General features: G+C 35.6%; 1 protein-coding gene across 8 annotated transcripts in view; it reads right to left on the bottom strand.

Annotated features, from left to right (window-relative positions):
- Positions 1-15214, bottom strand: part of KCNT2 (potassium sodium-activated channel subfamily T member 2) — a 143480-nt gene that overhangs the window by 29513 nt on the left and 98753 nt on the right. For 5 of the 8 annotated variants that reach the window (XR_008202461.1, XM_052667067.1, XM_052667070.1 and 2 more), the window contains 6 exons: positions 14274-14385; positions 7045-7146; positions 5675-5758; positions 3589-3717; positions 2210-2510; positions 926-1010 (listed from right to left, as the gene is read on the bottom strand). Coding sequence is in view for 7 of the 8 variants with exons in the window: in XM_052667067.1 (XP_052523027.1) it covers positions 926-1010; positions 2210-2510; positions 3589-3717; positions 5675-5758; positions 7045-7146; positions 14274-14385 (813 nt within the window). In the remaining variant the exon portion in view is untranslated. Of the gene's footprint in view, positions 1-925; positions 1011-2209; positions 2511-3588; positions 3718-5674; positions 5759-7044; positions 7147-11111; positions 11573-14273; positions 14386-15214 lie in introns of those variants that run through there. The other 3 variants (XM_052667069.1, XM_052667072.1, XM_052667073.1) reach the window with 3 other exon arrangements.

Genomic DNA, 15214 nt, shown 5'->3' with positions numbered 1-15214 from the left:
ATGTACTAGACACAGATAAACCTTAATTTTGTCTGAGAGCCCATTTGACCTTTGGATGCATCAGCTGTTTTCCTGAGCAATCCACTATGGTCACCGAACACAAAAGTTTGCCAATAACTCTCTGTATTTATGCATTTGCTTTATTCATTATGCTTTGAAGAAGGGGCAAAAGTAAATTGGAGTAAATTATAAAATTTTTGTGTGAAAGCTAGGGACACACTTCTAACTACACTCAACAAATAAAAAGCATGATGTTGATACATTTGATATACGCTGATACACTCAAGATGAACCCCTCCTCTTGAGAAAGAACTAGAAATTCTAACTGCTGCAAATGCTGCGTTGAGTGCAGTTAAACTGTCTCAGCATTTACAGATTCCTTATATGGTAGTTCAAAGCTGAATATTATCTAATATGATTTTTAATTTCTCTGGAATTTGTGAGTGGGGGAATTTCTGCATTTAGGTCCTGCTATTTGTGTTCAAATAATCTTAAGCACAAATATTGTAGGAGATGTTTTTTTTCTGCTGTATCATGGATTCAATGACCACTGCAAAATCCCATTTGAAAGCACTGATTCAAAAGGTTGATCTTCCTGTTAAAACTGGGTAGCTTGATTATAAGCAAGGTTATTAATTCTGTGAAGATATCCAGTGAACTTGGTTAGTTTTTATGCATACGCAGACCAAGATAAGAGAAAATGGAGTTAAGCGGATATCAAAAAATATGTATTTTACACCATCATACATAAAGAATTAAATACATGTTTATGTATACATATAAGTACCATTACATGTCTATTTAGATAGAAGTCTCCATCTTTTCCATCCATTTTTCAGGTGCATGGCAATGTGTCTCCATTGCCTGAGCAGAAATATGAGAGAAGAAACTTTACACTTCTTGTGACTTTTTTTCTTTAACTTACACTATATCATTCAGCTCTAATCTTGTATCTGGAGAAGGATTGATCAGGATGTAAGAAAGGTTGTTCTGATGATCATTCATTTCATCTAGAGGACAAAGATAAATGTACCAAATTAGATTTAAAAACATATAATCAAAAGTATAATTTGTAACAACCTAATTTTGAAAGTTTATCTTTTTTGTCTCAGAGTTGACAAACAAAATATATCAGGTGCCAAGGTAATACCAAATAGTTAGAACTATCTGATGTATCGACTTTTGAGTTTTCTGCTCTCCAAACATGCTTTCTTTCTGAAATATATTCTTTTGCACTTCTTTCCAGTTACAGCAATTCTCAATACAACTCAATTTTATTTCAACCAATGTGTTACATGGCTTATGTTAGCAAGTGGGAAGTAGCCAAGCTTAAATGCAGGCATATGAAATTCTCATCCATTTCTAAATTTAGTTGATATGAAGTGTTTCCTTTTTTCACCTGTGCCAGTGGGTCAGAATGTGGAAGACAGAGAAAACACAATTGGTATTTCTTTTTTTTTTTTTTAGAAAGTTTTGCTAAGTAAAGTCTCAGCCTAACTGTAGCTATCACTGACATTATCTTTTCTGTAGTTTACTTTGAACACTTTTCCTAGGGTGTCACAGTGAGACTAATAGGTCTAAAATGAATAAACATTTTGTACATACTTCTTTTTCAGTGGAAATTAAATAATGTGGAATAGCCCAGTTCTAGTTTCAGTGCAATTCCTAAATCTTAGTAATGAACTGTGTTTGAAGTGTGTTCTGCAGGTTAAAAAATGACTGTTTTCTACTATGTGTAACTTTCCTCTGTTCCTGTATCACATATTTTGCACCATTGTAAGTACTTCTGTCTAGAGAATAATTGACTCTGAATCCAGGTGCAATTACAAAGCTGAAGTGATCTCTTACCAGTGCAGTTTAATTCTGTATAGTAAAACCAATTTTAACAATTATTACAGTACTAAGTATTTTAGCAAGTTATACAAATGCATTCACCAGTGCATTAGCACCATCATGCCCCTGTGAAACAGGTGACCAAACAAGTGTTATGCCTCAATTGGATTAAGTGAATTTACAGTTAATTGAATTTAGAATTGGAGGTCTCAGAGGTATGTTATCAGTGTAAAGAAAGCTGAAGGTGTAAAATTGGCTTTAGGATTATTCCCATACATGAAGATTTGTAAGTAACTGTGGTCGCTTTAGTTCATGGCATCCATTAAGATGAGGCTTTTTTTCCATGATGCTAATATTTTCATTAAGTATTGCGTACCGTATCCTGCTGGAGACAGGCCCAGATGTTTCATTCTGTTTTTCACAAGCTCAGCAAGTTCCTGTCTTTCTGACCTCCTGTAAAGGTTCATTCGTTGCTGGCTTATCCTCTCAGCTGTTTTACCAGAGTGTCTCGGTACTCTTCGGCTCAGCCGTCGAGCCCACTGCATGCTTTTTCGTCGTAACAAGGGGTGATCGGACTGATCACTAGATGTTGAGTTACGATGATTACTACGATAGTTAACCTGTTCCCTGGTGTCCTTAGTGTCTTCCCATTCTTCTACGCTGATAGATATTTGAGACTTGAAAGGAAAGTGATAAGAGAATAAGGGCATTAAAGAGTAGAAGTGGAGTAAAATGTTTTCGGTAGTGTAGTTGAACATCCTATTTTTAGAAATTCAAGTTATGTAACTTGAAGCTATCTAAACTAATATATACATTCATATTTATTTCACATATATATCATATATATTTCAAATTCATTAGGAAGTAATTCAACATCCACTGCACTGCTATGAGTGCTCTCTTAAGATAAAAGGCAAAAGGCGCCTGTTACCAGTGTGATTCAGGGCACATTTTCCAAGTAAGGTACTCTGAAGTTTCTACCTTTGGGTACAGTTATGCTGCTTTTTTAGCAAGACAGTTAAGGAAAAAAATGCATCATCACTGGAGACATTCAAGTCCAGATTGGCTGGGGACCTGGGCATCCTCATCCAGTGAGTGGCAACCCTGCCCACGGCAGTGGGTTGGATTTGTGTAAACTTATGGATCCTTCCACCTCAAGCTGTTCTTATGGTTCTGTGACTGATTTTGATGTGTTAAGTATTGGTGGTTTATTGCTGTTTCCTTGTCCTTATTTTATGCTTTAATAAAAAAAAAAAAGATGACTTGAAAATGGTGGCTGCTCGCTTAATGGAATCCCTAAGAACAGAATGAGTTAATAATATGCTCAAAGTAAAGCAAACTTATCTGAAATGCTGCTGAGTTTCTAAATTTCTTTCTTTTCCTATTAGAATAAAATATGAAAGCAATATTCTGCTTATCAGTGTTGAAAATAATCTTAGAGGTTTCCTGCACTGGTCATTACAGCTTATTGATAATGCTGTTAGTTGCCACTACATGCAAGGTCAGACTAGAGCTAACTCTCAGAGCCTGTCCTACCTGTGCTTGTGCTATTCCTTCAGTCAGCCACTTCTTTGTAGATGAGAAAAAGAATGAAAATCTGCATGTAGACTGGGCCGAGTGTTAATCTGACTGTATATGCATCAGCAGATGGTGACCTTCAGTGGGTTGGAATTAAGTGCATTTGCAGACATGGCATCCCCAATATTCTTTTAATAAGAGGTAACCAAATCACAAGAGTATAGTAAACTGACATACTTCAGACGTTGTAAGCTTTTGGGATTCTGTCCTGTAGACTCCAATTGGAATGTCTCCTGTAGAAGAACAAAGTTTCTGATATAGTCTGGCATATGTCCTAATCCATAAATCCTCTTCTGTGATTTTCATCTGAACAAATAATAATAGGAAGAAAACTTAAACTCATGAGGGTTTACCTCTTGTTCATCATACCACTCTTGAAATTTTTTTGGAACCAGGTGCTAGCTGATAATGATCATATTGTAGCATTGTACCTTTCATCCACAATAAACCTGAAATTTCTAGAGTTTGTAGACCCTGTTCCCTTGCTCTCTATTTGGGAGATGCTGCAGTGCAAATGGTTCAGTCTGATGGAATGACCTGTCTTTATTTTGAAGTTGCTCAAAAATTTCCTTCACATGATGTTCATATATATGAGTAAAATGTAAAAGGATGAACTAAGTATTAGCAGTAGTAAGAAACCGGTGATAGACTGAAGAACAAGCACGTATTTTGAATGCATCCAGGTAACTGTGCTTTATGCTGCATGTGGAGTATTTGGGAGAAGGAAAGAAGGCAATATGATAAACATTAATACGTAAGAATGAATTCTTAAATTAATTTCAAATAACTAACAGCTTACATAAGCTTTATTTCAAGTTGCACAAGTATCTTGTCAGAGATACAGCTAATTGGCATTTACTGTAACTAAGTTAATGATTGACCTACAACTTCTGCAGTGGTTTTCTTTAAAACTTTTTCAAATTAGCATTAATTAAAGCAATTAGAGCAAACTTCATTTTTGAGAGCAACAATCTATAATGCTTTATACTTCACTACAAAGCAACTGGCAAATGACTCAACTTTGACTTGTATCTTTGCTGCTGTTGTTGGCGGGTATGAGGGAAAATGAAGTTGAATAGAGTAACCCACTTATAATATTTTTAACTGCATGGAGGATATAGACTTTTGAACTGCACTGAAATAACCAAATAACTTCAGTTTAGGCATGCGTATTGATGCTTATTTATATAAAACTAAATTTTGTCCTTCATTACCTATGATTGGAAACACTTGTAAAATAGCATTAGGAATAAATACTAGTCAGGATGTACTATACAGGAAGAGTTTCTTGTTTTTGATAAATATAGGTTGTTCTAAAAGTAGTACCTCCTACTTATTTCCATGGAAACTAAAATAGATACAAAGAGCGTAATAACATTATTTGATAGAGTAAATTTTCAGCTACAAAACACCATTTCTTCAATACAATCACAGCTATTAGCTATGCATTTTCAGCAATAACGAGCAAGAGCCTATGTGCTGTGCTCATAAAACTCAGCATGTCCAGAACGTGGTTTATGATTCATGTTCACCACTGCTGAAATGAACCACTCACTGAGTTGACATACAATGTCCATACAATGACATACATCCTGTGATGTCTAGATTTTCAGCAAGCCTAAGTGAAATTCAGTAGGTGCCATATTTTCACAGGAAGGAATTCAGTGGCACACCTTTGCTTTAAATGCACTTCCATGTCAGATGTCATTTTGTCTGACTGCCACTCTGTTGCCATCTGTTCCATGGTAACAAAATATAATGGAATGTTGGTGGGAAGGTTCAACCTCTGCTGTCATACCACCAGTGTCTGCCTCTGACACCATGAGCAAAATAATAAATAGGAGGTGTTAGTTCTGGAGCAGCCCTTGTGTTTGGTTAGTAAAATTGGTTACTGAACTGCTGTATACATCTATTAAAATAATAACAAACAAACTTGCACTTTTCTTGCTTTTTCCTGTATTTCCTGTGTTTCTTTATGCTTCAGAGCATGTATTTTGTTTTTTGTGATGGGGTGGATTGGTTAATTTGGTGGTTGTTCTATGCTTTTTTTTTTTTTTTTTTTTTTTTAGTAACTTAAACTATTCATGGTTTCTAACTAATTTCCTGCAGTTCTTTTTCCCCCTGCTGAAAAAGGAAACAGATGGCCTTTCTTGGTATTCAACAAAAACGAAACTCTTCTACAAAGATAAAGGTGTTTTGCAGACCATATGGAACATTCTCTGTTGCTTTGTAATAATAGTAAATATACTTTTTTAGAACTTACTGAACAAAGAAACCCAGATCCTGGTGTTGTATCAAGTCCTAGGAGAAGTCTTGTGATAGAGATCATATAATCTTTCACAAATGACTGCAAGATTTTTAGAAGAAGACACAGAAAGACAAAAAAAAAGCTTCAATAAATAGATGAGCAGATAACCATATGCACCATATGTGAATTCCACAGAAACTGTACATCTGTGTTTAAAGTCAATATCTTTTAAGTATCTTTATAATTGTAGAAACAGTTATTTCTTTATGCATGCTGAATCTATTGATTTAAAAAATAAAAAAATAAAAAAATAAAAAATTCTGCATATATCCATACAGGAGTCAAAAGCATGATGAGGTAGCTTGAAAACTAAGCTGTTTATCAATGGGAGTAACCTGTTAACATTTATTTGTTGTGAAACTTTAATGACTATCTTCTCTGCATATGAAAAGCTCTCATATGTCACATGGAGGTGCAGTATAGAGTAGTGGGTAATACTAAGGTGAGGCTTCTATTATCTTAATTCGACCTGGAGTCATTTGTCTTCGCTGGTCCAGCTAATGATTAAGGTAAAATCTGCCTTACCTCAGATCAGACTTGTTGCTTTAACAAAAGTGTTTTGGTAGAATGATAGAAATTAGAGAGGACTAACCAAACTAAATGTAGGAATGCATGTGAAGGAGTCCGGGAATGGACATTACATATGCTAAAACCACAAATGTTTCATCTCCTTATCAAGTGGACTGCTGGAATCAGAAAGCCGTGTGTGCTCTCCTAACTGTGGTAGGTCTGTTCATTGCCACCTCTTGAGTGTAGAAGGGTAGCATTCAAAGCAGGCTGTCTTTCCTTAGAACACAACTTGCAACTGGCTCTTTGGCTTTAAAGTGTGATGGCTGCTCATCTGGAGGTCTAGTTAACAAGAGTAAGAGGAAAAGATAGGGTAATGTAATAAAAGCTTCTATCAGCAAGTGAAGGTTGCTGATAAACTATTCATACAAATATTTCTATTGATTTTTGTGATTAGAGGCACTGTTTTGTTGAAATTGGCAATGAGTATTTGTTTTTTTTCCAGTGTTAACAGTCTCTATAATCTGTATTTTATACAGTCTGTATCAAAACTATCCGTTTTTTCTGTGGAGAACTTCACAGTGTTATAATATTTAAAACAGAATATGTTCATGGACAGTTTTGGGTTGGTGACTGCAAGTAGTGCTGTCAGATAGAATGTGCTCTGTGGTCTTTTACCTTTGATTGCTCCTGGCATAACACCTACATTAATGGGTTAATGTAGGAAAACAGGGTAATCCAACAACTAAGTAGAAAAAATGGGAGGTAACATGGCATGACTATGTGAAATGAAGGCACGTGGTTGTTATTCACAGTACCTGGTACAGCAGTGTGTCCAACATACTGATGCTGAAAACCCTGCCAGCGGCGAAGGGCAGTCGAAACATAAATGCTAAATTAGATCCCTTCTCCCGTTCTTTCTGCATGGAAATTAACAATAATGAAAAAAAATTACTGCTTTTGGAGGGATTATAATACCAACTTAACGCTACTTTGAAAGAGAGCAAAAGTATAAAAATGGCTTTGTTCTTAAGATAGTTTCCACAAATACGTAGCATGTTTCAATACTTTAAGTTTTTCAGGTTGAAAATTTGTTAAATGCATGTGTTGTTTCAATCATTACATCTGCAATTTGACATTCTTCCAAATCATCTTAAACAAAGATTGAGGTGTTTCAACTGTTTTTAAAGCAAAGTTCTTTTTATTCGTGATCCAAACTTCTCGGTGTTGACAGTGGACTCTCATTCAGGTTCAAAAAGTCTATTAGCAACACGAATTATGAACAGAGGAAACAGACCAGACAGACTAGGGTAGACATTTTTTGTTTTGATACTTCTGAGGAAGAGAGGCAGAAGAACATAAATAGTTATTCATTTTTCTGATGACAACTCATACATAAAGAAATCACAGCAATGTGCTTCCTATTCCTTCAGTAATATGTGAGTAAACTACAGGTTGGAAATAATTTTTCCTATTTTAAGGAGAGATGACATCTCCAAACTGAAAGCTTGATACATCATAAAGAGCACGTTCTCAAAGTACAGAGAAGTCATGTTTTGGAATGGAGAGACACATTCATCACATACATACACCAATCTGTGCTTGGGGCTAACAGTCTCAGAGGCAGCTTTGTAGGGTGGGTATGGGGATCCTGGTGGTCTCAAATTGAACATGAATTGACAATGAGCCCTTGCTGCAAAGGCAGCTAACAGAATCCTGGGTGTTAGGAGGAGTGTTGCCAGTAGGTCAAGGGAGGCGATATCTTCCTCTCTTCTCAGCACTGGTGAGGCCAAGTGTGGAATACAGTGTATAGTTCTGGGCTCCCGGGAACATGCAGGTCATGAATGTTCTGGAGAGTCAAGTTAGTTTTACTAAGATGATCAAGATATTGGAGCATAAGGAAAGGACTCAGACAAAACAATCTCAAGACAAAGTATGGGGAGATGTGGGTGGATTGGTTGATGCTGATTTCAGGCGTACAAATATTTGAAGGGAGGATGAAAAGATGGCGGAGATAAACATGATTCTGTGATAGGTTCTTTTCAGTGGTGCCCAGTATGAGGACAAGAGGAAATGGGCATAAACTGAAATGCAAATGATTCTTTCTGAGCATATGGAAACATTTTATTGCTTTTGGGTGACAAAGTAGCAAAACAGGTTGTAGAGTCCTTCCTTGGAGATGAACAAAAACTGTCTGAATTTCGTCCTGGGCAGCCTACTCCAGGTGACACTGTTTGAGCAAGGGCCATTTGCAAGAAAACTTCCAGAAGTTGCTTTCAAATCCAACCATACTCTGATTCTGTGATATGCAAAGAATAAGTCTGTTCTAGCTAGAGCATCATCCAAATGTGTTTAGGTTCGATTGCAGCATGCTGTAACCTCTGTTTGTCATTGTTGGTTTCACCTGTTGATTCTTACTGTTTTACATGAGCAGAGTTGAAAAGGATGTCAAGGAACAGAAGTAGTTTCTAGTTAAAAGTATTTAAAGTAACTCTTGCTGTCATTAATCCACTCTTTGTAAAATGTCACCTCTGTAAAGGGGGCCGAAAATTTTTTTAAAAGTATCTCAGTACTTGTTGGTTTTTATTATTATCATTTATTCTAAGTATTCTCTATATTCTGAACAAATGCTGTTGAGTTGTATTAGAAAGCACCATTTTTAGGGCAAAAATGGTCTAGAACAAGCATCTTCAAACTCAAGTGCAGACTACAGTGATGTCATTACAGTAGGAAGTTGTATACTCTTACTTCTGCTCAGCATTATATAAACTAATGAAACTCATTAAGTCATATCTCATTCCTAACCAGCTTGACACAGATACTTCTAACTTGCCTTGTCAAAGCGATCACATCTCCCACTAGCAGTTCAAAGGAACTTAAAATCCTCGAAGAGGAACTTAAAATCTTAAAATTCAGAGTGGCACCAGTGACTGAAATTCTGACAAGCGCTTGTTAACTCACAAGCAGAATTCATACCAGGTGCTACCTGAATGATAGAAACTGGCCTCCAGATATCTGGCTGGGTTGAGATTACTGATTTGCTGCAGGTACTTATCCAGCTGGTAATGGGAGTACCAATGCCTGCTGCATAGTGCAATCCAACAATCTCTGGGCTCCCACTGTGACCCACGCCATGTGAGCTGCTCTGCTAACTTTTAACATGTTAGCTACGTTCTGGCTGACTGGCTAAATAAGCTTTCCACAAACCAGCAGGTTATTCCCTAATTTGCAGGCAGGTCAAGACTACAGTTACAGGCCAATTGTTATAAATACACACACACACACACACACACTGTAAATTACTAATAAGCAGGCTTCTGTCTGTTCGTTTCTATGCAGATATGTTTGTCCACCACAGTGCTTTTCTAGTTGTCAGTGTGTAAAGTGTTGTAGGTAACATGTTCAACTTCACTTTCTTTCCCAAGAATCTATTTCCATATTATTCAGCTAAGGTTTATTTATCATACATTTCAATTAAAATAACTTATGTCCAGCCTGCTATTGCAGTTGTTGAGAGTCTATGTACAGCTTGCTACTCAGGTAAGCATACTAAAGCTAAATGGAAAAATTATCTTGTACTCCTTTGTTCTATACAGTCACACTCCTCTCTGTACTTTTATGTCACTAGGTCATAAAAAGAAAATATACCCTTACTAGTCTCCCTTGTATATGAAGTATAATTGACACAGCAATTATAGTCTAAGCCCATTAATCCCAACAGGCAACATTGTCCTGTCCACAGGAGATATTTAGAGGTGTTTGTGCAGAGAGTATATTTTTTCATGAGTAACGTCCTTTTTTTTAAAAAAAAAAAAAAAAAAAATCCAGTAAAATATTTTGTTCTTTAAATTAAATGCTCTTTAAAATGTGCTAGAATCTTACGTATCATTGTAGTTAGAATACTTTTGCATTGCAAGGGAAAGATGTTTTGTTTTGTTTTTTTGACATTACAATATCAGGTTGAGCTGCATTATATTTCTGGAACAATGTAATCACTAACAGCATGGCAGAAATGCCTGTTTAACTGGGGATAATCAATAGCTTAAATGAAGAACCAGAGAAGCATGTGTTCAGATACTTAAGTTTTGGGGTTGTTTTTTTTTTTTTTTTTCAGAATGTAATTTCAAAAGCATCTGTTAAGCTTGCTTCTCTTGCTGAATCAATAGGAAAAAAAATACTATATACTTCATTATCCTTAATAAGTTCGGTGTGTTTAGACTTAGAGTTTAAATCTGCCCTTCATGGTTCAGTTTCATTCCTAAGATTTATACTGCTTCTGTGAAACATTAGACCAAATAGAAGTATTGAACTGAAATCTCAACACAAGCAAGGGAAAGAGGACTATTGTCTTGTGCAGAGGAAGAAAAAAAAAAAAAGCTTGATTTTGTTGAAGTTTTTTGCTAGTTATTTGTTTCTGCACGATTCGAGCAAAGCTCCATATTTTTATTTATCTGTGACTCGATTTTTCTTTACCATGACAAATGCATGCATGCAAACAATGCACAAATGTTCTGGTTGAAATGGCAAAGAGTGTTTCAACAAGTGTATTTCATATAAAATTGAAGAAAGCATTATCTTAATTGTACAAAGAACACTTATTTAGAAAAGCATGCTATTGGTCTTACTGGTGTAAGCCACAGAGATGAAGACTATTTATTTTGTAGCTCTACATCATACATTTGAATGCTTTTCTTTTATTGCAAAGTAGAAGATAGGAATTGAAGAAAAGTTATTGTGAATGAAAGCTTGTGTGTTGTACAACAAATACTTCAGTATTAAAACCATATGAATTTCATAGCATATGTTACATTAAATTCTTTGAATCATGCCACAAAATATTTTAAAGGCAACTGTGTCAATCATATGAAAAATACCATGTGAATGAGGTGTAGTGTTTATCCTTCCATCTTTTGGGGAGAATTTGCTGAGGATTCTGGTTTGGAGCCATGAAGAGGTGAGTTAGGGCAAAGGCCGTATCTTCAGAAATACTTTTGCTTTGTATCCAACGACAAACAGACCATTTGGTTTATTTTAAAACAAGAGTACATTTATTTTTCCCATTTATATTAAGTTTTTTATATTGCCTCCTTTCTTTTATTACAGACTTGTTTTCCCTTTTTTCTGGCTTAAAATAGATTTGTTAGAAATGCATTTTTTACTCAGGCATCTGGTGTTGATGTTTTTTTTCCTTATTACCTGCATACTCATTGGTCTTCCAGACAATATAGCAGATGTAGAAGCCAGAAATATGTCAGAATGCCTGAAATGTTTTCTTTTTCCCATGTGTGATGCCCAGCAGCTCCTTCTCCGACACTTGTTTTGGAATTCATGAGAAAGGAGATATAACTACTCAAAGAAAAAGCTTAGATCATTTCTAGGAACATAAATAAAAGACTGTGGTGTATGTGCATTTCAATGGAATGCACACATAGCTTACATAGTTTTAAGATAGTTATTAATAGATTATTTACTTCATCCTCATTGTTTTATGGTTGTGGTTTGGTTCAAGTCAGGAAGTTCAAAATTATCACTTTTCTGAGTAGTAACAAATGTACACTTCTGATTTTGATAGTTCCTAGCATGTGCCATGCTTCCTCTGTATTGCTATTTAATGTATAGTTTATTTTTTGGAGGGTTGCATTTTGTCAGAACACTAGAGAATGTCTGTCTGGCTCAAGTTTTTATTGAGATTTTGCCTTTTTACTATTTAAAAATAAAAATATAGTCTAAATAGTTAATACTGTAATGCCAATTACAAAGCACTATCTGCAAGCTAACCTGAAGCCCTGCTTTGGCCACTCCATCAGTGGCTGAAAGAGGTGTACGGCCCATCTCGATTTAATATATTCTCCTGCAGTTTAGACGGCAGTAAGGAACTCCGTGGAAGGCTGTAAATGTTTCGTACAAGCAATGTAAAGTCACTGTAAAGGAATCTACAAGTACATAATGTGACACACACATGTTTTGGGGTCTTCCAAAAACATAAATGTAATGACGTTCAGTTGCTTTCTACGGAGAATAGTGAAGTACATTGTTAGTTCTTATACTAGTTGTTGCCCATGTGAGATACAGCTGATTGAAATACAGTCACAGAAACCTCTTTTTAGTCCCTTTCTTGGTATAAGTAATTTGGGATTGTTATCACACCTCTGCAGTACTTTATGGTTTCTTTGATTATTTTCCTAATTGCTTCTGTTCTGGCTTTTTAGCAAGAACAGATTCATTTTTTTTATTGTTGATCTGGAACTGCTATCTACAGATCTCAATTCAGCAGCAAAATGTGCATTATTATTATTTATGCTTTTATTGTTTAACGTTACTTCAGATCTGCTTCAAATCAGAACAGTACTAAAAAGAAATGAAGACAGCATGTTTTATCCTTAACAGAAGTTTAGAAAAGCAAACTGTCTTTGTGTGTGTCACTCCAAATAGGCAGCTATCCCAGATAGATTTTTTTGCTCACCTAATGTGTATGTACTTATGCTTTGGAGGATATAAAATCAGAGTATAGTATGATGAAATTTACACAGGGTTGCACATACTTTAAAAGACCATTTAAAGTTAAGAGTTTTTATCCTTCCATTGAAACCTGTGGTATTTAATCAGCCAGGGCATTCTAAACTCTTTAAGGAAGGGTAATGGTTATCTCGTATTTTTTCTTTATCTGAGACAAATGGAGAACTAAGTTTTTGAACTGCAGATGCCACATACTGGAAAAGAAGCTACTGCTATCCTTGCTGCCCATAGTCATTAAGTTTTACATATTAAGGGAGTATGTTTAAAATAAATAATATTTGCAGCAGATAATAGTGCACCAAAGACATAAGCTTCAATGGTGTGTTCTAACCTAGGTCTTTCAGCTGTTGGCACTTGCTGCTCTATATAAACTATATAAACTCCCAATGAAACTGTTCCTCTCTTCATAACAGTTTCTGTCTAGCTTTTTCATGATTCTCAATTCTGTGCAAATCAAACCACCTAAGCAAGATTTAAGTTATCGTTCTGTTTTAAGCAAAGACTAAAAATTCACAAAATATCACCTACATATTTGCATTTTTTGGTCAACATGTATGCATGGATAGTCAATACAGTTGATTGTGATAAAAACTTCTTATCATCCTGTTTCATCTAAACAAGCTGAATTTAAGAGTTCTGTTCTTGTGTAAGATACTGGGAGCTGGGCTGTGAAGATAAACTTGTGTGAAAAGGTGGTTTTCCATTACATAATACCTTACACGAACACTTGTCGAAACTATGTCACTGTTACACAGTAAATAGCAAAAATGTAAATTTCAAATTTACACCCAGATTCTAGGGCAATCACTGTGCAGCTAGGAAATGGGAGTTTTAAGTTACTTCTGCATAATAAAAATGACTTCAAACTGAACTCGGATTTTTCTACGGTAACTAAGACGTATGACACGAAGAAACTGGGTGTATGCCTAGATTACTAGCAAGTGGGGGGTGGTGGATGGAGAGGGACTGGAGTGAAAAAGTCTGTTTTGAAGACTAGTGTCATGATAGTATTTGTCTTGATCTCATGAAATAACTCAGAATGTGGCCTGTGATCATGAAAACAATACTGGAAGTTTTCTAGGTCAGTCAGATCACCATCTCTGAAAAAGAGGTTTGTCCTGGAATTGACCAAGTTAAGCAGGTAGCCGAAGTTACTGTCTAGCAATAGTATCTTGGATGAGCCCGGGGTCACGTGTTCTTGAGCAAATTAAACTCAGCTTACCTCCCTATGGCCCTTCTGTTTGATAACTTGAAAATGCCAAACATACATGAGCCTGTATGGGTCTGTCAACGTTTAAGCAGTGTTACTATCCTTACCATTAGTAGGACTGTACTATGAAAGAGAACTGGTGCTCTCAAACTGTTGTGATAATGTAACTACCAGATAAATGAAAATGCTAACAGGATATATGATTACAACACTTTTACATCAAAATGGAATACAAACTGCACGTTATTCCAGGACATGTGTATGTATTAAGTGTTTAGTATATTTAACTGTTTTCTACATTTTAGAGATCTCATTACTTACCTTTTCCAATTTGGATAAAGCAAGAGAATAGCAGTCTTTGGCTCTGAATTGCATGAATCTCATATTGGCGGGGTGAGTTAGCTCTGTGATAATGCTTAGGCTCGAGAACAACCTGTATTTCAAAAGAATGTTGCAGTTTTAAGCTCCAATTAGAACAGTTCACAAACGTAAGGATCTACATAATGCTGTGACTTGTGTTCATGTCCATGTTTTTAATTAAGCACCTGAAAACTTAAGTCTTTATGGCAGCATAAAAAGCTCATATAATAGACTTTGATATAAGGCTCTAAATTTGTCATATTGTACCGATAATACATGGCAGTCATCAATCATTTTATGTGCTTTTCTTGGAACCTGACCTTAGTGAGGTAATGTCAAATGGATTGCACGGTGCATTTTTTTCAACTTTTTAGTCCTGGCCCTCAGTTTTGTAGGGATGAACTTCACTGAAATAATAATTCACATAGAGTCTAAATTTGGCAAAATGTATTTCAAGAACTACCTAGTAGTATGTGTGTTAATGGCATCTTACTGCAGTTTCTATGTCTGTTGAGCTTTATATATAGTATTAAATCATATGATTATAGAAATGTTGGACATCGTTATGTTAGCAGTTCTGTTCCTGTGAATAACCAAATATTGTGATCATAAAAGAAAAAATGGAATTAGTAAACTAGCTGAGAATCTGGACGACATCACTTAATGACATCTTGTGTGCACTGTAGCTTGAAAAGTGCTGTGTATGTTCAGTATTTTCTGTGGCAGTTTAGCTAGTGCAGTAGTTATATAAAGGCTATTATTCTACTAAAGATTGAGCCCTTAGGGAATAGAGCCTACATAGATAGGTTAAACACATGGTAAACACACATTTGAGTTGCAACTATGGTGTGACTTCATTTATTTATTTTTTAATATATGATACAAATGAAAGCCTTGAAAAT

The sequence above is a fragment of the Tympanuchus pallidicinctus genome, unplaced genomic scaffold (assembly GCF_026119805.1).
Source record: "Tympanuchus pallidicinctus isolate F22 unplaced genomic scaffold, pur_lepc_1.0 scaffold7, whole genome shotgun sequence".
NCBI classification, from domain to species: Eukaryota; Metazoa; Chordata; class Aves; order Galliformes; family Phasianidae; genus Tympanuchus; species Tympanuchus pallidicinctus.
The sequence above is the reverse complement of the archived record's forward strand: the minus strand, read 5'-3'. Positions and strand labels throughout refer to the sequence as shown.